This window comes from Sparus aurata, chromosome 13 (assembly GCF_900880675.1).
Source record: "Sparus aurata chromosome 13, fSpaAur1.1, whole genome shotgun sequence".
Lineage (NCBI taxonomy): Eukaryota > Metazoa > Chordata > Actinopteri > Spariformes > Sparidae > Sparus > Sparus aurata.
This window is the reverse complement of record NC_044199.1, coordinates 4,898,268-4,919,623: the sequence shown is the minus strand read 5'-3', so window position 1 is coordinate 4,919,623 and position 21,356 is coordinate 4,898,268. Positions and strand designations below refer to the sequence as shown.

At 42.2% G+C, this 21,356-nt stretch overlaps 1 protein-coding gene across 2 annotated transcripts in view; it reads left to right on the top strand.

Annotated features, from left to right (window-relative positions):
• Positions 1-17,337, top strand: part of LOC115594354 (replication protein A 70 kDa DNA-binding subunit-like) — a 48,327-nt gene extending 30,990 nt beyond the window's left edge. The window contains exons 14-17 of one of the 2 annotated variants that reach the window (XM_030438392.1): positions 6,124-6,300; positions 6,432-6,539; positions 6,686-6,772; positions 16,707-17,337. In XM_030438392.1, the coding sequence (XP_030294252.1) occupies positions 6,124-6,300; positions 6,432-6,539; positions 6,686-6,772; positions 16,707-16,808 (474 nt within the window). In that variant the 3' untranslated portion in view covers positions 16,809-17,337. Of the gene's footprint in view, positions 1-5,918; positions 6,021-6,123; positions 6,301-6,431; positions 6,540-6,685; positions 6,773-16,706 lie in introns of those variants that run through there. The other variant, XM_030438393.1, reaches the window with a different exon arrangement.
• Positions 17,338-21,356: the final 4,019 nt, after the last annotated feature.

The window sequence follows — 21,356 nt, the reverse complement described above, 5'->3', positions numbered from 1 at the left end:
ATGCGTTGGAGGTGGAGAAAGCCTATAGGGCATAACATCACCGGAAGGAGAGCGGCGCGGATGGTGGACGTGGGAGTGTGGGTAGGAAAAAAAAAAAAAAAAGCCATGAAAAGTCACTTACACTTCATGTCACTCACAAACCGCCGTTGATGGATAGAAGGGAACAAGGCCACAGGAGAAAAAAAAAAGTAGAAACGCAGTGAGGAGTGTCGTGACTAAAAGAGAAAATTGGCGGGGGGGGGGATCGAGATGTGGATTCAGATCGGAACGGTTAACCGGCAGATGTGGGAAAATGAGTTGAAATGTGGGAATGTGTAAATAATTCAAGCTCCTATTTCTGCATCTTCTTCTCTTTGTCTTCTCTTCCCGTCTCTCTCTGCCCCGCGAACCCCCCACCGCTTCTGTAATTGAACGGCTTTAAGGAGGTTGTCTATCACGTCGTCCTCAGCTGCAGCTTCGGTAATAATAATGGAATCCGAATCATTAGCTTATAGTCGGAAGGAACCTAATTTGACATCCTACCTGTTCGCCTCCATGTATGTGCGTGACTGTGACTCTGTTTGTGCGTGTGTGTGTGTGTGTCAGATGTAAGTGTACAAGCCATTTCCAATTAACATAACCGTGTGTGGGATTTTGGGACGAGCATTAAAGTTGGCATGTGCAGCCACGTCAATTATGTGAAGTAGATTTTCACTTGGTTGCCCTTCCACATACACATTTTAATTGCGTTTACGTGCCAGAAGGTGACACAGGGATTTGGCGTGATAAGAATGAAGACTATTTTCAGAACATGTGTTTGTGTGTGCGTGTGGTTTTATAGGTAAGCCCGTGCGCATGTTATATTTTGCGTTCGTGTGTCTGTGAGCATTGTTTGTGTGCGTTAGTCACGCGTCTCCTCTAGGTTCTCCTCAGAGTTGTTGAGGTTAAGACTTTGCCCCGAGGCTTCTGTGCTCACGCTGGAATTCAGAAGGAGAAGGAGAGAGATGATGACGAATGCAGGGGGGGGTTCATTTAAAGCGGCCCGGTTGTGATGGAACCGTTATGGTCCCAATCCTGCTGACCTCTGTCTTCACATTCTGCCGAGCATCTGCCAACATCACGAGCACTCAACATGCTCCCCCCCCAAAAGGAAAGCCTCTCGTTCTTCCCGCCACGAGCACCCTGCTACCACCTTCCCCACCCATCGCCTTCTCACCTCCTCCAGCCTTCCAGCACTCCGATCTGCCCAAGTCTGCAAAATGTGATGAGGCATGCATGCAGGGCGGAAATGGAGGGAGGGGGGGAGAGAGGGGCTGTTGTTGCTAACGGGAAAAATTCTCCTAATTAAAAAAAAAAAAAAAAAAAAAAACCTCCTTAGTAAGTGTTTCGGAGGGTTTCTTGCTGTGTGGCATGGACGCCGGCTAGATGGATGGGTGGACAGATTATGAGGCCGTGAGTCAGTGTTAGCTAGCGGGGAGAAAGTGTCAGAGAGCTCTAAGTCTGACTGACAGTATCTGCAGAGGTCGCGGGGACACGGGGACGACATGGACCGATCTCGCAGACACCACAATGGCCTTTTCACTTCCAATGCTCTTACTGAACACTTTACAGAGAGTGTGGGTTGCGTAACTGAAGGAGCAGCGCTGCTCAGTCAGTGTGAGTGTGAATTTGGCCAGCGTCCTAGAGAGACTCTTTGATAGACTCATTTAGGCCAACATTAGTGATGAGTCTGGCCCGGCTCGAGCTTGTAGTTGTTGTTGTTTAGAATGCATTTTAAAGCATTTTCATTTTAAATTCTGGCTGTAATTCCAACATCTTGTTTAAGGCCTGCTCTCTCCCGGTAGAAGATATCCCCTCTGGTGAAGCTAAGAAAAAGGTTTGTTTTTTTTCTCTTCCTGTGGATTCACACTTGTGCCTGCGTATCGCATTTATCGCTTTGTGCTCCGTCCACGTGTGCGTTTGTTTGCGTGCAGGCGCGTACGCGTGCGTGCGCCTCTGCCCAATGAGACACAGTTCATCGGCTGTGTGCATTCTTTATATTTATATTTATGGAAATTGAACGCCGCGCTCCTCCACAGGATGAGAGAATAGCCCTTTTTTTTCCCCCCCTAGAATTTGCATTTCTTTCCTTTTTAGCTGTTGATTCTAGCAGTGTGAGTTCTGGCGCTTAAGGTGCTAATATCTGTTTAAATTACTGCAACATTGCTGCATTTTAATTTGATGCAGTTTGACTGTGTACACTTTAATTTAAATTCATAACTGCAAGAAGTTCGGCTCGTCGTATCTGTGTTGCAAATGTGTAAGTGTGGGTCTTTGCATATAACCTTGCATGTTAGCCGTGTGTGTGTGTGTGTTCACAATTTATGTATCGGAGAGGGGGAGAGAGAGAGAGACAGACCGAGATTCGTCTCATCTCACATCTATTATGCATCGAATTCTCAAACTCCCTCTGCTCTCTTTTTAAACTGTTCCAAGATTGTTTGGAAGTCAAATAGAGATGTGTAAACAGCACGCATCTACCAGCTGGACAGACTTGTTGGCAACAGTTTTACCGACGACGCCAAGTTTGATCTTAGTTTTATTTTTATTTTATTCAGTGTGTCTTTTTGCGCTCTTAAGCAGCTACTTCGCATTCTTTAAACTGTTGAAGGATGTACTGCGTGCACCAGGCGACTCCTCTCCTCTTACGTTTCATCCCGTTTACTTTTCTGATTGACGGGCTTTAGTTTCGTGACATTTGTTGTGTGCTTCAGAGTTTATAAATACCAGTAATGATAACACAAGAAAATGCCAAATGAATACTACTGCCATGTGGATGAGAACAGAGCATCAAGCCAAGATTCTTCACCGAAAGGTTTGATGAGTAAATGTTTCGTTTTAGAGTTCGGAGCCATGTAATGGGACTGATATCACAGCAGTGTCGGGAACCGTTTCTGCACGTGTTCTGTTTTGATTGTGGCGTTATCTTGTGAGCAGTACTCGTCACCTGAAGCTACATGGTGGTCACGAATGAATGAACACGGGCCCGTACAGTTGTTACCGTACATGTGGAGGACAACACACCACAGTGTGAACAGTGGGAACTGTGATTCACTAGACCAGGCGAGTTTCCTTTTTCGGTTATTTTCAGTTTCGTAGCTTGTAGTAATTGAAAAAGGTTTCTAAAAACAAGTCCCACTCATCTCAGTGGAACGCTTCTCCCATGTGATTGTGTCCTTCACTAGAAATATTAGAAATATAGACAAATATACTCGGTATGGTGGCCTGGAAACCAACCTAGATTACCTTTACATAATCTAAAAAGACTTGAAGCGTCTTCAAATTGTTCATTGTACTCGACCACCGTCGTGTGATTTTGACTCTCGTATTGTGGACTCGTGATTACTCATTGTGTTCTTACGGCCGGAGCCACCTGGCGTCTTGTTCATCTACCAAGATTCAGCCTCCTACATAACAAACGCTTTGATGAAATGTCTCCTTCCGGTGTATTCATCGTGCACCTTTCAAATTATCTTTGCGATGCTTTGCATTGTTCTCTCCTTTCACACGAATATGCAATCTAAAGGTCTGTGAAATCACACCTGAGTATATCTTGTTAATGTGCTGACGTGTTCAGATGGAGAGAGATGATCCGCTTCACCGAGGTCGAGAGAAAGATGGCAGCTCAACCAGGAGCTGCTCAAGCTTTACTGGTTTACTTGCTTTAAATGTGCCAGGTTCAAGGCTCTCTGTTTTCATGTAAATTACTATTTCCTTCTAAGAATGTCCAAGTGAAGAAGCACACAGTTATCTCTTGCATGTCATGTACGTTGCGTAGCCCTGCACATGACACACATGAGGAGCTGTCTTATTCCTCTTCACGAGCGGTGTGGGCCTGAACTCTTCACATTAGGACCGCAACTGAAAAAAGATGTCTTGGTAACACAGTTTCTCTCAAGTCCACAACTCCAGAAAAAGAAACAGATGGGTATGTTCTGAAATTTTAATGAAACAAGGCATCTATAAGGCAGTCAATAGGACAAGCTGCAGTAATGTTTGTGCTTTTAAAGGGATATTCCGGTGTAAATTTAATCCATGGTCTAAATCACCGTGAAACTGTGTTAGACTCCCTCTCGAGAGATCAAGTTAGCAGACCGCTAATTTACGGAGTTTTATCAACCTCAGAAACGACCGCACGACAACAATACACTGCAGTAAATGGATCCAAATATAAACCGCCACCAAAAAGCCACAAATAATGCTCAGAACAGCACCAAACTTCAGCAACAGTACAAATAGGGTCTCAGCACATAGTCCGGAGCATCTCACCTCCGCTAGCTTAGCTGGATTTCTATTGGGAAGCTAAAAAAAGATTTCAACTCTCCTCCATCAGCTTCCGGGTCGGGGAAGTCCCGACGAGTCGATTACCAAGTGCGGTTAGAAATGCTCAATTCCGTTCTTTTCCCTGTCCGCTCTCGATAATAACTGTTATAAACTGGCAGGTAAGACACATATGAACTTTGATTGCTTTTCCATGGAGTCATAATCATACATTTTCATCCATGAGCCACGGAACTCTACTGCACTCGGTAATCGACTCGTCGGGACTTCCCGTCAACAGGAAGCTGCTGCAGAAGAGTGGTAAATTTAGTCAGCTTTTCAGTAGAAATCCAGCTAAGCTAGCGGAGGTTAGATGCCCCGGACTATGTGCTGAGACCCTATTTGTACTGTTGCTGAAGTTTGGTGCTGTTCTGAGCATTATTTGTGGCTTTTTGGTGGCAGTTTATATTTGGATCCATTTACTGCAGTGTATTGTTGTCGTGCGGTCGTTTCTGAGGTTGATAAAACTCCGTAAATTAGCGGTCTGCTAACTTGAACTCTCGAGAGGGAGTCTAACACAGTTTCACAGTGATTTAGACCATGGATTAAACTTACACCGGAATATCCCTTTAACATCTGCAGCAACACACTCGTAGAGAGAGAGCAGCCAGTTAAACAGGAGCTGGATGATCTATTCACCCCGGTGCTCTGACTCCTCTTCTGTCATCGCTTCCTTTTTCCTCTAGCGGTTGTTCTGTATTCTGTCAGTTTACCACAGTTTTAGTGACTTGAATGATGCTGTTGAGAGCCCGTGTTAATTAGCTGCTGAATCATTCTGCTGCATTGTCTCTTCTCACAGCTCCAGCAGGAGTCATGTCACTGTTGCAGCACCAGTTTCCAAAGTGATGCATTTAATGACATGGTCTTGAAAGACGTTTTGTACAGGATTCGGTTAAGGTGGCACGACAGTGGAACAGGCACCTTCTCCTTCTTTTCACAGAGCTAATACTGTCCATCTTTAAACTGTAGTGTTTAAGGTTAATTTGCCGTTTCTTTTTCTTCGTCTTCTTTCCTTCTCTGGAAGATTTCTCCAGTATGTAACTTGATTTCCAGGTTAGATACTGACTCCATTTACATGCACAAAATAGAATACAGGAGACAATATTCATACCAAGCTGCCGACATGGCTAATTAAAATGAATATTCCTCCAGTATCCCTGTTGTCATGCAGCTGTGCATACTCTAATTAATGTACCCTATCATGTCGTTTATCACGTCAGAACATGGATAAGTGGAGCCGCTGGAGCTGCTTCTGCCATTTTGCATCAGAATAAGACTTTGGCACACAATTCAACCATGCGCACACGACCTTCCTCTTTCATTCACTCCATCACCTCTTTGAAAAGGTCGGCGTTAATGATTTTTGCCCACATCGAAAAACCTGTTGATGTCAAAGTCGTAATGTCTTTTGTGCATGAATCTCCACCGCAGCCTCGTGAACTGTTGACAGTGCGTCCATGACAACACACAGAGCATGAAAACCCCAGTTGAGGCGCACGGTTTCTGAATGCGTTGTTTACATATTCAAAGAATTCTCCTGAAACCTGAAAAATATATCGGCGTATCTGTCCTCGCTACAGCGGCCCAGGGTTCCAGTCCGACCTTGCTGCATATCGCCTCCCCTCCCTCATCCCATTTCCTGTCATATCTCAATCCTGTCCTGTCAATAAGTAAAGCTGAAAGTACGTAAAAAAAAAAAAAGAAAATTGAAAAAGCTGTTCAAATTGCACCCGTTTCATGTGATTTGATGTTTTTCTGATATCCCATTTCCTTCTCTCTTCTCAGGCGGAGTATTTCAGCTGTGTAGCGACGGTGGTCTACACTCGGAAGGAGAACTGTCTGTACCCGGCCTGTCCATCTGCAGACTGCAACAAGAAAGTGATCGACCAGAACAACGGACTGTACCGCTGCGAGAAGTGCAACAGAGAGTACCCAAACTTCAAATACAGACTCCTGCTCTCTGTAAGCGCATACAGTGCACATCATTAAGGCTTGTTTGATGCAAATGCAGCTGAGGAATATCGTCTCTTACTCACTCATACATACATAATCTCATAACCCGCCCCCTGCATCCCTGTCTGTCTGACTCCCAGGCCAACTTGGCAGACTTCGGGGATAACCAGTGGGTGACATTCTTCCAGGAGACAGCTGAGGTCCTGTTAGGTCAAAGTGCAGAAACGTTGGGAGAGCTGAGAGAAACAGTGAGACACACACACACACACACACACACACACACACACAACCTATTTATAATGCTCGACCACACACAGTTCTCTTTAAACTATTTTAACAGACATTTTCCTGTAAACCATTTAATATATATCTTTTTTTTTTGCGTGTTCCCCAGGACGAGGCTGCATTTGATCGAGTCTTCCAGGAAGCCAACTTCACAACTCACATCTTTAAAAACAGAGTCAAACTGGAGACGTACAATGTAAGTAGCTCTAACTGGGAGCACAATGGAATTTGATACAATGCGCCGCAATTTAGTTTCCCCGGAATAAAAAAAAACGCAGAGGATAATGACATACAATAGCGCTCATCATTGTCCTGCAAGCCGTGAGATATTATTTCTTTCAGCGATCTCTGCCTCGCAGGAATACTCGACCCTGATTGGCTGCTGCATGTCTGTTACAAACAGCTGTCTTATCGCTGTTCTGAACAAATACACCAGCAGGCAATTTTATTCCTCCCAAACTATAATAATGGCGCCGGAAAAATGGCCCTTTCAGAAAATAACCAGTATTGCAAACAAGTGGCATTGTTGTAAAAACAGTAAACGGTCTCATTTAGGGTCAATTTCACAATCTAACAGGAAAGTGGGAACCAGCCACAGTGAATAGACGTAAGCTGTGCTAGTGTGTCTGCGTTAGTTCGTGAAAGGAAGCGTCTTTTATATCACAATGGCCGCAGTTCAGTTTGAAATTGTAATTGGAAATTGCAGCATTTAAGGATTCTGTTTGTGTCGGATCCACGCAGCACATCGTCAGTCCGTCCTTAATAAAGAACGCCGGTTGCAGCATGAAGCGATGGCAGAGTTTACAGCGGAGATGGTCTATAACAAACGATGCCAGTGGTATGAAATGCTTCCTATCGCCTAAGTGGGCCATCCTAATTAGGCATTTTGTAAAGCTCACACATTACTGGTGCTCTATTTTTTTTTGTCCCTGTCAAAACGAAACACTCGAACTAGTACAAATTAGTGTTGGCACCTTATTTTGCCACCTGTTTTTTTTTCTTTTTTCTATCTGCCTTCTTTATATGCTTGTTCCAGATATTACTTATTATAATATGACTCATCCAGGATAAGTATGTTGCTGAGACGGAGAGAATTGTCGGTCTGAAAAGTGCCATTTAAGGCTCAACCCCACTTCCCCTTGTTTTTATTAGTTAGAAGAGACAGTGATCTGAAATGGGACGAACCATCAAGACCCTCATACGTCATCAGGCAGGCCGATTCCTTCCAAATAGTAAAAAGCATAAAAAAGTAAAAGGAGCTTCACGGTAGAACAGAGAAAGTGAACATACACGTTAACTCCTGATATTAAAGGTTGATACGCCGCCTTGTTTCATATAATGAGCTACATCCCGTCTGTGAATGTGTCCGTCAGTTATCGCCTCTCACCAGACTGCTATCCGAAGTACGTGAAGCCACAAAACAAAACGTATAACCACAAACACAACGGCAGTCACACAACATGAATCCAAAATCCTTTCAATTAGTATCACAGTGACGAGGGAGTTGTTATGTAGCCAGTGCACTTTGGATAACGCACAACAAATACAGCTGTGGATTCATTTCTTTTAATTAGGCACTAATTAGCATTTCGCTATTGTCTGTCTAAGCCTAATTAGCTTAATTTTTCAGAGGCTAATTTGCTACTTGGGGCACATACCAAGAGTCTGAGTGGAATGATTGAGATGTAGGATGAGCGCTGAGCGGTCCGCGTCCTGACCTCAAGAAAACCTACGAGGAACGCAGAGTTCACAAGCCGCTCTTCAGAGACGGGAAAATAATTTAAAGCCCTTTTTTGTCAATGAGGGATTAAAGAAGAGTGTAGAGAAAGTATTGTTATTGAGTCTTTTCCACACAGTCGCATAGTTTTCTATAGCTGAAGTCTAATTTTAAACCATCCCCAGCAGATGCTGCAGGCTGCGATCTTCACTGCAGCAACACAAAATGCAGAAGAGCGTCAGAAACAAACAGCGCGATGATTATTTCACTTTTAACAGCTTTACCAGTGTGGAGCACAACATTTACACAGATAGAGTCGTGAGGTTCATCCAAAACAAAGAGTAACGAGGCACAATGAGCCTGTTATTTGAGCCAAAGAGAGCGAGACAAACCATGTAAAGTGTTACACCCCGACAAATGTTCATCTGTAACTGTGCAGATATCTAATTTGTTAATTAATTAAACAGCTATGAATTAATTAGGAAGAAAAAGTTGAGACTAAACTGATGGAACAGGTGTCGCTGACATTTCTGAGAGTGGAGTCACAGAATCGTGACACTATCTTCTCCGTAGCTTCTTAATTCATTCATTCAGTTTGTCACATTTTTGTCGTGTTTTGTAGGAAGGTGGGAGATTTGATCTGAAGCCCAACAGGAGCACTGTGGCACTGATCATTTCAGTATTTCCCAAGAAAGAGATAATGATCTCCGAGCAGATTCACTCTCCACACAAGGCTTCTCAGTGTGTTCGGAATTTATTTTCAGCGGGTGTTTCGTCAAAGTTGACTGTTTTTTGTTTCAAAGCATGTGATTCAACAAAGACGAGCGCAGAGCGGAGAGAGAAAGAGAGAGAGAGAGTCTGTGATTCACTTGTTCGGCGCTCCTTTTCTACCTCCGCCTCAGACTTGTTAGACAAAAAAGATCAGGCATCTATCTCGGGTGTTTTCATAAAAATAGAACAATGTAATGAAATGTCAGAGCTTAACAAGATTAATGAAGAGACAAAATCCTTTTCCTAACAGGAACGAGCAGATAGAAAAAACAACTGAGCTCACATTTTAAAGTTGCTGTTTGAACTTCTCTTCCATATCAGCACACATTTGTTTTATTTCAGTTCTGAGAAGAGAAAATAAACTACAGATCTTTAAACCCAAAAGGCACAAAGTTTTCTCTTCTATCAACTCATAGATAATAAACCACAACTGTTGCACAGCTGGATTTTTTTTTTACGTGGCTTTCTGAAGTGTGAAAAGATTTGTTAAAAGTTGAAGTAATTAACATTTTCTTATAAATGTACCTTACTTAATTATTGATATCATGATTCAAGACTTAATTGATCACCAGAAGGGAAATTCATGTTAAAATAATCTAAGAAGCCGTTTAAAGTGGTTACAGATAAAGACCAGAATAAAATAAATAAATAAATCACATGCAACACAAAACTTAGATGATTTATTGATATGCCACAGAAATGGGAATCATTACGAGATTCTCCAACTTTATACAAATTATATGATAAACAGCATTTCTATCTATAACTGTACATCTATATGTCTGTCTAATAATAACATATATTATCAAGTACATATTTATACGCTATTTAATTAGTTGGGGGCCTTAAGCACATTTTCGCGCAAATTCATCTAAAAGCGCCAAATTTGGCACAGATGTAGCTCAGGTCACACTGAAATGATTGAGCTAGGGCGCCGGAGCAAGTGACCCTCGGGGCCAAGATGGCGGCCAAATCCAATATGGCCGCTGCCCGAAAAGGGTTCCAACTATAACTTTTGAACCACATGAGCTACAAATACAAACTTGATATCTTTTTCAGCTTAATTGATCATGGGAAACACATAGGAATGTTAATATTTATGACCCGGTGCATCTGGACCCCTCAATCCTCCAATTCCAATATGGCCGCTGTCCAAAAAAGCAGTTTTGGCTGTAGTATGGGCCTTACACCCCATTGTTCGCGCCAATTCATCTAAAAGCACCAAATTTGGCACACATGTAGCTGAGGGCATACTGAAATCATTTAGCCAGGGCGCCCAAGCCAATGGTCCCTGAGACCAAGATGGTGGCCAAATCCAATATGGCCGCCACCTGAAAGGGATTCGGCCATAGCTTTTGAGTCAGATGAGATAGAAATACAAACTTGATGTTTATTTTACCTTTTTTGACCATAGGAAACCCATTGGAATACTTACATTTATGATTGGGTATATCAGGACCCCCCAAATTCTCTAAATTCAATATGGCCACTGTCCGAAAAAGGGTTTTGGCTACAAATATTTAACCAAATGCGCTACAAATGACGTGTGGTGTCTATTTTATGTTTATTGACCACAGGAAGTCCATTGGCATATTTATATTTATGCTTGTGTAAGTCTGGAACCTGTATTCTTTTCAAGACTGTGGTTGAACATCTTTTTTTTTACCACAACTTTGAAGGTTATTCTCAATTTTAATAGATCCTCCAAAACACAAAACAAATGTACTCTACATTTTTTCTGACATAATCTAAAAGGTTTAACAATGTCCGAAAAAATGTAGAGTACATTTGTCATAGATGCAGTTTTCATGAAGCAACATTTGACCTGGAAGACGAGACATTTCTCAAATGTGTCAATATGTTGTTCAAATGTTTATATGTTAATAAAACTATAATAATGATACTATTGATAATAATAATAATAACAATAATGATAATAATAATAATAATAATAATAATAATAATACTTATAATGGTAAGTTTAACTGGCTGCTTGTGCAAACAGCCCACAAGAAGATGGTGTGAAAAGCAGCCCGTCGTAAAGACGAGCAAGATGTTTGTTTGTTTGTTTGTTGGGACACATTTTGAGATTGGTGACTTTCAAAATGTTGTTTTGTGTGGTTGCACACAAAATGGGACAAACAGAATAAAATGAAAATGGGGAGTTAGAGGGAGAAGTCCAAGTTCATGGCCTGCTTCCTCACCTCTGATCACCTGGCTGAACCCTGCGTGATCGACACCTGATTGTTATATTTTGTTCTGACAGTAACACATTGTCAGAGGCAAACTTTGCAATTCAGGCGTTGGAAAGATGTGGCGGGGAGAAGTATTGAGACGGTGTTTAATCCAGTTGCCTCTATTGAAAGATACCGGCCACTTATCGATGCTGTAGTCTGTTTGTGTCCAGAGCTCCAGTGGTAGTTTTTTTAACTTTTGATGGTTTGTTTTGTAATCTTTTCCAACACAGGAAGGCTTTTATTCAGAAAGAATGAGTTCATTAGATGTTGGAATGTACAGTCTCCACAGCAGTGACCACCAATTACCAGAAATGCTGTCAGACGGATAGAAATGTCACATTTTCCGCTTCGATGGCTTTTGATACCGCTCGTGGCTTTCACCCTGAAGCAGATCAATCTTAGCTGATCTTCCAACCAGCTTCCAAAAACACTATTGTATTTTTAAAACACGTTTCATTAAGGTGGAGCCCCACAGAGGCAGGAGAGCGAGCGATTAATCAGACACTTGTGCTGCAGGTTTCAGTGCTGTAGCGGCGGCCCACCTCACCTCGCTCCGTCTCAGGTGGACTTAATGGAATTTAAATGATGCTGAAGATCAGATTGGAACCGCAGGGATTAAATTTACTGAGCACGGATAAAATGTTAAACATTTGTTTAAGAGACAATCCAAGGTAATGGATGAAGGTAGAAATTTAGTGAGTATGAATTATCTAGACAATGTAATATACAGTACAGAGTGAATCTATCCCGGGCTGGTTGTTTCTTTGCGTACGCCTGGGATGTGATGGTGTTTTAGTAATGTATGCGGATGTATAAATAGATGTGGCTTTGAATAGATTTGGCCTCAGTGGATACGCTGACGTCAGAGGGGAGCTGTTTTTCCTGACGTATGTAAACAGACACACTCGCTTCATATCTTGAAGATTCTTAAACGGCTGACGGAGAACGATCTAATTATCTCTCTGACTTCTCTAACTTGGATCTGAGAACGAGCACTTTACGACAGCGTGGGTGAACAAATGAACAATTAACAATACAGTTTACTTGTGATGGAGTTCATTGTGTCTTTATCGAGACAGGGATGTTCATTTAACTTGACATAAGTGTAGCTTGTAGTATTGTTAAGAAATGACGGCTGTCATATTGTAACGAGGGCTGTTTCCTCCTTTTGTGATGTCACATTTAACAATGGCGCTAACTTTGTCGTTTGATCAGATAAATAGAAGTTGAAATCGTGCTGCAGAGGTTTCCCTGCCCACAGTGCTTGTTCTCCAGCACATCATCATCATGACTAAGTATTTTTTTGAGTGGGAATAAAAATCAGTCATGAATCATTTCGCAACATCTATCAAAATAACCGCAATGTTTTGTTTGTTACCACAAAGCGCAGCCCTGTTTTGAAATGCGATGTCTCATTTTTGCGTAGTTTTGTTTTGTGACGCCCCCGAGTGTTCAACGCAAGGACGTGTTTTTCTTGATAGAGGGATAGAAACGACATCGCCGCTACCGGAGATAAGCTAACTTTATATGTGCACTGAACATCATCCAGAAAAAAACAGGAACAAGCCTCCCCACTGAAATATTTTATCAAACGGTAGTTAGCACACACAGCTAGCTAATTAGTTTATGCTACGTTCCTGCATCGTGTTGACGCACATCCACACAAAGAGCTTCGTGGAAATGAGTCGCAGGAGTCTACGGGAAAAACAAAAGTAGACAATTAAGTACAATTTTTTCAAATGTTATGATGAATAAAAGTCAATGAGATTTATAGAGTAAATAAACAGTTAAAAGTTAAAAGTTACACGACAGACTAACACGCTCACAATTACAGGTCAAGTGAGTTTTATTTATAAAAACCTGATATCATCCAACAAATGTGCCTCGTGGGGAACGACGGTCTGTTTTTTCTGGCCCTCAATTCTGATCAGAACTTCCATCTAAACCTTTTTAAAAGAGGAAAAATGACACTGCTAACACTCAGATGTTTACCAGAACATCAACACTGAACAGTTGTTGAGATATTATCAGACCAGCAGTCAGAGATAGTTTACCGTGGAGCCACAACACTGTCATGTCTGTAGGCGGAAGGTAAACTTGTAAGTTTAATGTAATTCTCCTTCACATGTAGCCCATCTGTGTATTACAGATTCATTATGCTAATATCTCAGCAGGGATCCCCGGCTTAATGTAATTTTTATTGTTCAGTACAGTACAGCAACTCATTAATTCTCTTTGGGTTGTGGCATCAGTACGAGGTGTGTGTGTGTGTGTGTGTGTGTGTGTGTGTGTGTGTGTGTGTGTGTGTTGAGGTGTGTGTGTGTGTCAGCATTCAGGCGGTGTGCTGTTTGATTCCTCGGGGGAGGAACCCCACCGTCTTAAATTGGGTTTAGAGAATCGGGGTGAGTGTTCGGCCACTGAGTAATTGTTTTTCTCCTGATGCGATTGGAATATTAGTGGACGCACTTTCAATTAATAAGCCTTGTTTCTCACAGTTCCCGGTCCTTTGAAAGACCGTTATTTTCTAAATAAGTTGTCACCTTTAGTGAAGTGGCGCCTTTGTCTCCACGGCCCCCCGTATTGTTTAATTTGCCTGCTATCCTCAGGTGGATGCAAATTGAAAATACTAATAGAGACGTTGAATCAAATGAGATAATGGGCAAATGTTAAATCCTTGATGCTGGTTACGCCTGCTGAATTGCTAATTGATTTATGAATAGTCTCTGGATTAAACCTTCTTATGTAGAGACCGTGATTATAATAGAAATTAGATTTCGGCTTCTTGACTTCATGAGAAACCACCGCTTTATTCAATCACATTAAATTCATTAAATTCCAACACGAAAGAGCCCCAAGTTTCCAAGTTTATCCTGTTTATTAAAGCAAACAAACACAGATTTAACATCTTGCTGTTAGAAAAGGTAGAAAATCCCATATTTCTCCTACAGGTCACATTTAGTCAACGTAGTGAAGACGGAGCGACCGATCGGACGATTTTCCACGGTAAAAGAAACTCAAAGAAAGTTTGAGATGACCAAAAAGAACTGAAATTAGACTGTACTGTGAAATCTGTAGAAATGGGAGATTGATTGATTTACAGTACATTGATGTGTTTTCACTGTGGTATTTCAAATCTCATCGTATCTGTGCAACACGGCCTCCTTCTTCTTATTTCTGGTGTGAATGAATGAAAAGACGAGAGTTACCGGGCAGAGTGGTCAGACTTTACTCTCCTCTCATCAGACAATATTTTGAAAGGTGTGCTCGTAGTTTAAAAGAGATTGGGAGCTCTGATCAACAGAAAGGCAGTTCATAGACAGTTCAGTACTGCAGAACCTGCTTCCACCATCAGACGACAGACTTCTGGTTTCATGGCTCTGAATTAGTCCTACAGTTGTTTTTTACAAATCGATTCAAAGCCAAACACGGTTTAAACGTAGCTGAAAAGTCACATCTGAGTTTGTAGTGACGGATGAATTTGGATGTCGTGCTTGTTTTCTGGATGTCAGAACCTGTTAAAGTGAATCTCTCGCCAAATTTTTGTGAATGTATACGAGTCAAACCTTCGTATAAAAGCATAATTAGGATGAAAGAGGCACTTTTAAGATTTACCCAGGGTTCGTACGGGTGCTTGAAATCCTTGAAAGTGCTTGAATTTCAATGTTGTGTTTTCAAGGTCTGAAAAGTGCTTGGATTGTAGTTTAAGTGCTTGAAAGTGCTTGACATTATAACTGTGTCTTTTACAAAATTGGGATCAGACTGGATAATTAATTTCTGAAGTTTTTGCTATTATAGAATATAATTTTAGATGTTTACAGCATAATACAATGTACATAATTGTGATAAAAAGTGAAGAAGAAATCACAAGTATATATATTCCTTCAGATACGTATTTTACCCCAGCAGTAAGGTGCTGGAAAATCTTAAAAATTACCCATAAAAGTGCTTGAAAAGTGCTTGAATTTGACCTTGAAAAATGTGTACGAACCCTGTTTACCCTATTTTGGTTTTCAATGGAGTGCTACGGGCACTTTTACGATAGCATCAAAATCTCTATTTTTAAAACAGTAAGAAGTCTCGACACAACATGAAACTTTGCAGCACTGCCGCTGCCTCCTCCCTCAACCTGTGGTAAAGCGTCTTTACAACACGTGATTCAGTGGCGGAAGCCCGCCTGCAGTTGAGTGTTTGGAAGGAGTGAGTGAGAAGCCGTTTTTAGACAGGGCAGCAAGCCGCCAATCTGCCCGTCATTTTGGCGGCTAGGTCCGCCGATTTGCCGCCTCGGGGGTTACACTTATTTCCGCCTCGCCTGCTAGATGAGCAACTGGACAGCCGCTGAGATCCGGGAGATGCTAGCGTCTCCTGGATCTCTAGCTGTATGGTTGTGTTAGCTTGTTGTTGTAGCCACAATCTAGGAACGGTCGCTACTTTCAAATTAAAAGCCCCCCCGCTAAGAACCCAGTTCTAAACTCCAATGGGGTGCAATGTAAAGCTCTTATTTTTAAGACAAATTCGTTGTCAGCTGTTCACAGCCCAACTTCGGGTTTCACGTCACGTCACATGTTTACGCCTACCTCAGAGGCGGCTTTTGGAAAAGGTCTACACATGAACACGAGCATTGAGAACATTGTTTGCGTACACAGAGTTTACTAAAAAGAAGGTTTTTGGACAACTCACGTTAGCAGTAGCTTGTTCCGCTCAGAATGTGACGTAACTTTACTTTGAGGACAGTTAAGGTGGAACTACTGTCTTCCAGCAACAACTATCCACCACCCGAGATCTCACGTGACTTTTCCAGCTTTTTATTTTAGTGTTGTTTCTTATATGAGGCTCCTTTTTCAACTTCAAGGTCAATATTGCTTTTCGCTAACGACAAAACAACAAATTATCTGTGCATTTATATGGAACTAGCTTTAGGAGCGTTCCACCTTAACTGTCCTCCATGTTACGTCACATACTTACTTCGATTCTTTTCGGTTGGCAGGACGGCGGCGAGCGGAGCAAGCAAAAACGAAAATACGGTAAATCTTAAAAGTAGCTCCTTGTTGTAATTAGGCTTTTACATGAAGATTACATTCACAAAAAAGGCCTCGGTTACATTTTGGCAAGAGTTTCACTTTAACCACTATTCTCCTCTTATTATCAACAACATAATCCTGATTCCTCCCTGACAGCTGCTGCCTGTGTGTTGGCTTTGGTGGCTCACTGCCTCCTATTAGGTTGACAGGATTTATGCACATTTCACCAGAAATCTAGAAATTCGAGTGTCAGTCAAGTCTCAAGCTGTGCATACGAAGTTAAAGAAAGTAAGTTCTGGCGGTAACGATTCTGATCATGGAGGTTATCAAATGTCTCTTTACTCAGATATTGCTGCACTTAACTGAGGATTTCTCTCCCCTCCTCAGGATGAGAGTCGAGTGAAGGTAACTGTGATGGAAGTCCAGCCGGTGGACCACAGGGACTACAGCAGGAGACTCCTCAGTAACATCCGAAGATTGGCCAGATGAACTCGCCCCGGTCACGATCGACCGCCTGGTGATTAAAAACGTCTTCCGCTGGTTTCTGACTGGTGTCCGACTTTCTCCAGCAGTGAGATAACAGCGTATCTGACTGAGGCAGCAGAAGGGCGGCCAGTGATTCATCTGATCAAATGGCAGCCAAACAAAAGACTGATATTTAGTTAGCTCGCTTCCTTCACCAGGCTTGTTGTGAAACAGAGAAAATGGCTTTAACCTTTTAATGTTATGACATTTTTACAAAGAGGTTTGACAGTTTCATTACATATAACTGTTTTAGAGCGGCTCCATTTTTTATTTATTTCCTGTATGAGAATCTCTGGTGACTCATCTCTTTGGTTTAAGATGCGTGTTGGTGATGCTCATTGTTAGTTCAAGACGTAGATGATTGTTTTAAATTTTCATTGTTTCTTTTTAGAAAATGTGTGGCCAGAAAGCTGAGATCTGTTTTAACTGTTTTCTCTCTCTTCTGTTCTTTGTTTGAGTTTTATAAGATAATGTAAATGTTTGCTGTGCTTCCAAAAAAAAAAAAAAAAAATGTCACTCAAGGCAATTAAAAATATGTCAAGATGAAAACAGTGTTTGTTTTTATCCCAGCTGTTTTTAACTGCGTATCTGCAGGTCTGTGCACTAGCTAATGTGGCTAACAGTAATTAGCATTGCTAACGATAAATAGTTAGCTTTAAAATGTTTGTTGGGTGGAAAATGATTGTTTTGTTTAGATTTTAACTTTTAGCGTTTGCTAGCTAACGTTAGCTAGCTGATTGTGGACTGACGGGAGATGATACACACCTGAAAACAGTGTTAACTTGAACACATTACTCATTCAAAAAGTAATTATATTGCTCTACTAATCATTTAGCAACAAAGAAATAGGTTACGACTCATTACTGTGAGCTCGTCATCTCATGTTTGACAATTGATTTTTAGCAAAAACCTAAAAAAAAAACCCAATGTATCCATTTGCCAGCTTATCCTGATCATCATGTTAAAGTGATTATATATATAGAAATACTGAAAAACATGTGATGTAATGTTAAACAATTCTAGTCCCTCTAATCCCTTCTAGTCCTCCTCCAAAAGGTCCTTTAAGTCGTAAGAATTACACACATCTCACTGTTAAATCGAGCGTTTTACTGCTCTGAGATGCTCCGTGCAGTGTTTTACACTGAAGTGGAAAATGGCTTTCAAATTAAGTGTGTGTATCAACATTTTAAACCACTTCATGTTCACTGTGAGTTTACAGTCAGGCACTGGAAAGCGAGGACGGTGCTTCAGCGGCGTGCCTCTCTACTAAAGGTGTGGCTCAAGGGCATGACACTGATTTATGCTGGCAGCGAGCCGCCTGCTCCCCTCAGCTCCATCAGCTCCATCAGCACCATCTCCCGCCTGCTGCGCGTGGAGGTTTGGGAGATTAAAACACACTGATCTTTTCATCCCGGTGTCACCTTTCCCCCTAACTTTTTCCATCATCTCTTGTCTTTCCTTTTTACTTTTGTTCAGAGCGGTCTGAGGCCGCCGCCGCTGATCATCCCGCTGTAATGACGAGACGATCCCACTTAATGCATTAAACGTGCTGACACAGGCTGCATTTTGAACACAAAGTGAACATTTTAAAAGGAGTTAAGTGAATAATTAAAGGTTGCTTTTGATTTATGTTTCACTGATGAAATGGAAATGTTCCCACGCCATTCAAACCGCTACAGTTCGCAGGACACCTTCTTTAGAGCTCCGCTTCACTCTGAAACCTCGCCAGGTCAAAAAAAATCAAATCAGGACATTTATTTTTTTTAATTTGAGAGAGAGTAGCTGTGTTCTGGTTCGCCTGCGAGATCAGAACGTTTTTTTCCAACTTGAAGCCTTGCTGGTGATTGAGAATTAAGATGGAGACACGTCAGCCTGCAGCCCCAAGGCATTATGGGACGGACGAGGACATCATGAAGAGATTAAGGGAAATACATTTTTCTGTATTATCCTCAGAGAACTTTATCTGAATGTGACGTGTTGAGCAGTAGTGAACTGAGTTGCTGGTAAGTTTGTCATATCTTGGCTCTGGGAGCGCGGGACCTTCAGTCTGGTGGATGTGCAGCTCGTCTCTATCTGCAGGACGAGCGCGAGGCTACAAGGACGGCGAATGGAAATGAGCTGCGGTTATCGTAGAGGTCGTAGCTCTGATCACAGTCTATCTGACCGCAGTCTTATCTGGAAACACTCTGCAGTTCAGTCGAGCCCGTCTCTCTGTGAGAGACTTTGCAAGAGGGCGACATTCCTAGAAAGCACGATCAACCCGTTTGGTGTCGGTGTCCATCCTCCAACGTCTTGTCCAGTATAATATAGAATACGTTATTAACCTGCTTGAACAACGGAAGCAAACCGACACTTCAAGTTGTTCTTCAGTGTCAAGTAGAGCATCGTAATTCTCTGGGAAATAAAATAAATATTCAGTCAGGACACTTTATACTCTTAAGACTGCAACAACTGCTGTAAGCGTCATCGTTGTCATTTTAGCTAACTTCCTGTGCTCCTTTCCTTTTTCTTCCGAGGCCGCTCTCTTTGCCTCTTTGCTGTTTTTCATCGTTTGGCCTGTTTGGCAGTAGAAGCCGTCACCTTCCCCTGTTCTGTCGCTGCCCTGACCGGAGAGGACCGCCTCTTTATGGAGTTCTGAGTCCTGATTGGATAAAGAGGGCTGGGATACCAGAACTTTTCCTTTCTGATTGGCTGCATGAGTAGGAGGAGGAGACCAAAAACTCAACAGTGATTACTGCTGGAATAAAGAGATAATTAACACTCATCTTAATAAGAAAACAATCCTTCATTCTCTTTTCGCTCTGTTTTGGTCTCCACCAAACCCTTCAGCTCGTCTGTCAAACTGCTAAATGTGTTCATAAATCCAACCTGGCGCTCTACAGTTTGAGAAAATAGGATGTAGGAATGCAGGCTAACGATGTGTTGAATAAGTTCTGTTGAGTTGAGAGACTCCTCCGATGTTTTCACGTTGTTTATACATCGGATCTATAAAAATATGAATTATAGCTGCTTTAAAAAAGGACCAAACATAAACACATTGAAGTGCATCAACGAAGCGTTGAAATAAAAATGGGAAAATAGTAAAAAATAAGTTCTATAAAGGTTTCAAACATCTGAATAAATCCCGTCTGAACTGTGTGAGAATCTGAAGGCTGAGGAAGAAACGACACAATCAGGTGAGTCAGTAAAGTTCAGACTGTTTTTTTTTCTTCTCTGTCTGAACTTCAAATATCCAGATACAACATGCCCGACTCGTCGTCTCTTTATGTTCTGTTGATAAATCTGAAAAGACTCAAACAAATGAACATAAAAGTGCTCCGGGGGGTCAGAATCAAAACCTGAATCCGGTCAGAACGCCGCATCCCGTCGACTGTCAATCAAAAGATCCCGTTTAATCCTCAGCATTCATCCATCGGCAGGAAGAAGAAATTGTTTTTCCCCCCCGAAACTCTGCGAGGACGGCAGCGCGCCGGCTCACAAAACTCCCTCCCCGCCGGTTTCACAGAGCGATTTGATCGACAGCTTGACGGCCTGTTTCTGCTCAAGGATTTCACACTGTTATCAAGGACGCTTCGCTCTCACAGGCGTATTTATAGGCTGTGTTTTCCTGAGTGTATGAATGTATGCATGATCTCAGTCATCCCCGTTAAAAATGGCTCCAGAGGCGACAGGTTACGTGTTCAGAGAGCCACAGGTGCACGCTCTCCTAACTTTCCTCTCTCTCACAACTTTCCTCTCTTGTAGGAGGCCCATTATTTGTTCTCTCCTCTCGCCTCCTTTCCTCTCTTTACATAAATTGCCCAGAACCCCCCTCTTCCACGCCCTACTCATTCCATTATTCTCCTCATCTGTCTTTCTCCCGTCCACCTACAATATCTGTTGTTTTTCATCCTGCTTCCGCCGGCGTGATCATCACTTCTCTCCGAGCTCCTCATCGATTCCTCTCTCCTCTCTGCGCTGCTTCTCATCATCTCCCATCTTTGTTTCTCTTTCCTTCCCACCACCAGTTAAATAAACCTTCCCTATTACCCACTCTCTCCCTCCCTCCCTCTCTCCCTCCCTCTCTTTCTCCATCATAAACAGATTTGGCCTGCAGGGTTTTTTATGTATGTTTTTGTCTGCTCCACTTGAAGAGCCAGCGGCCATGCCGGCACCAAGGCCAGCGTGCACCGGTCACGCCATGTGCCCGCACTTACGCATGATAACTCTTCAGAGATGGAGGGATTTTAAATTGCCACCGCGAACAAACATGATGGATCGTGACTTAAATAGTGAAATTATTGGATGCAGCTATGACACAACGTTTTAGGCGGGCCTACCCAAGTAGGTATATAAGTATAACTGGCAGATTCAATTGACACTGGCGTGTTTATTTGACATGCATACCTAATAAGTGGATGATTAGATTAAAGAACACTCCCAGGAAGGCTGAGAGAGAGAGAGAGAGTGCCGGAGCGTCACGTTATATGTCACAGTGGGACAGACGTGCCTGGAAAAATGAACGCTAACACT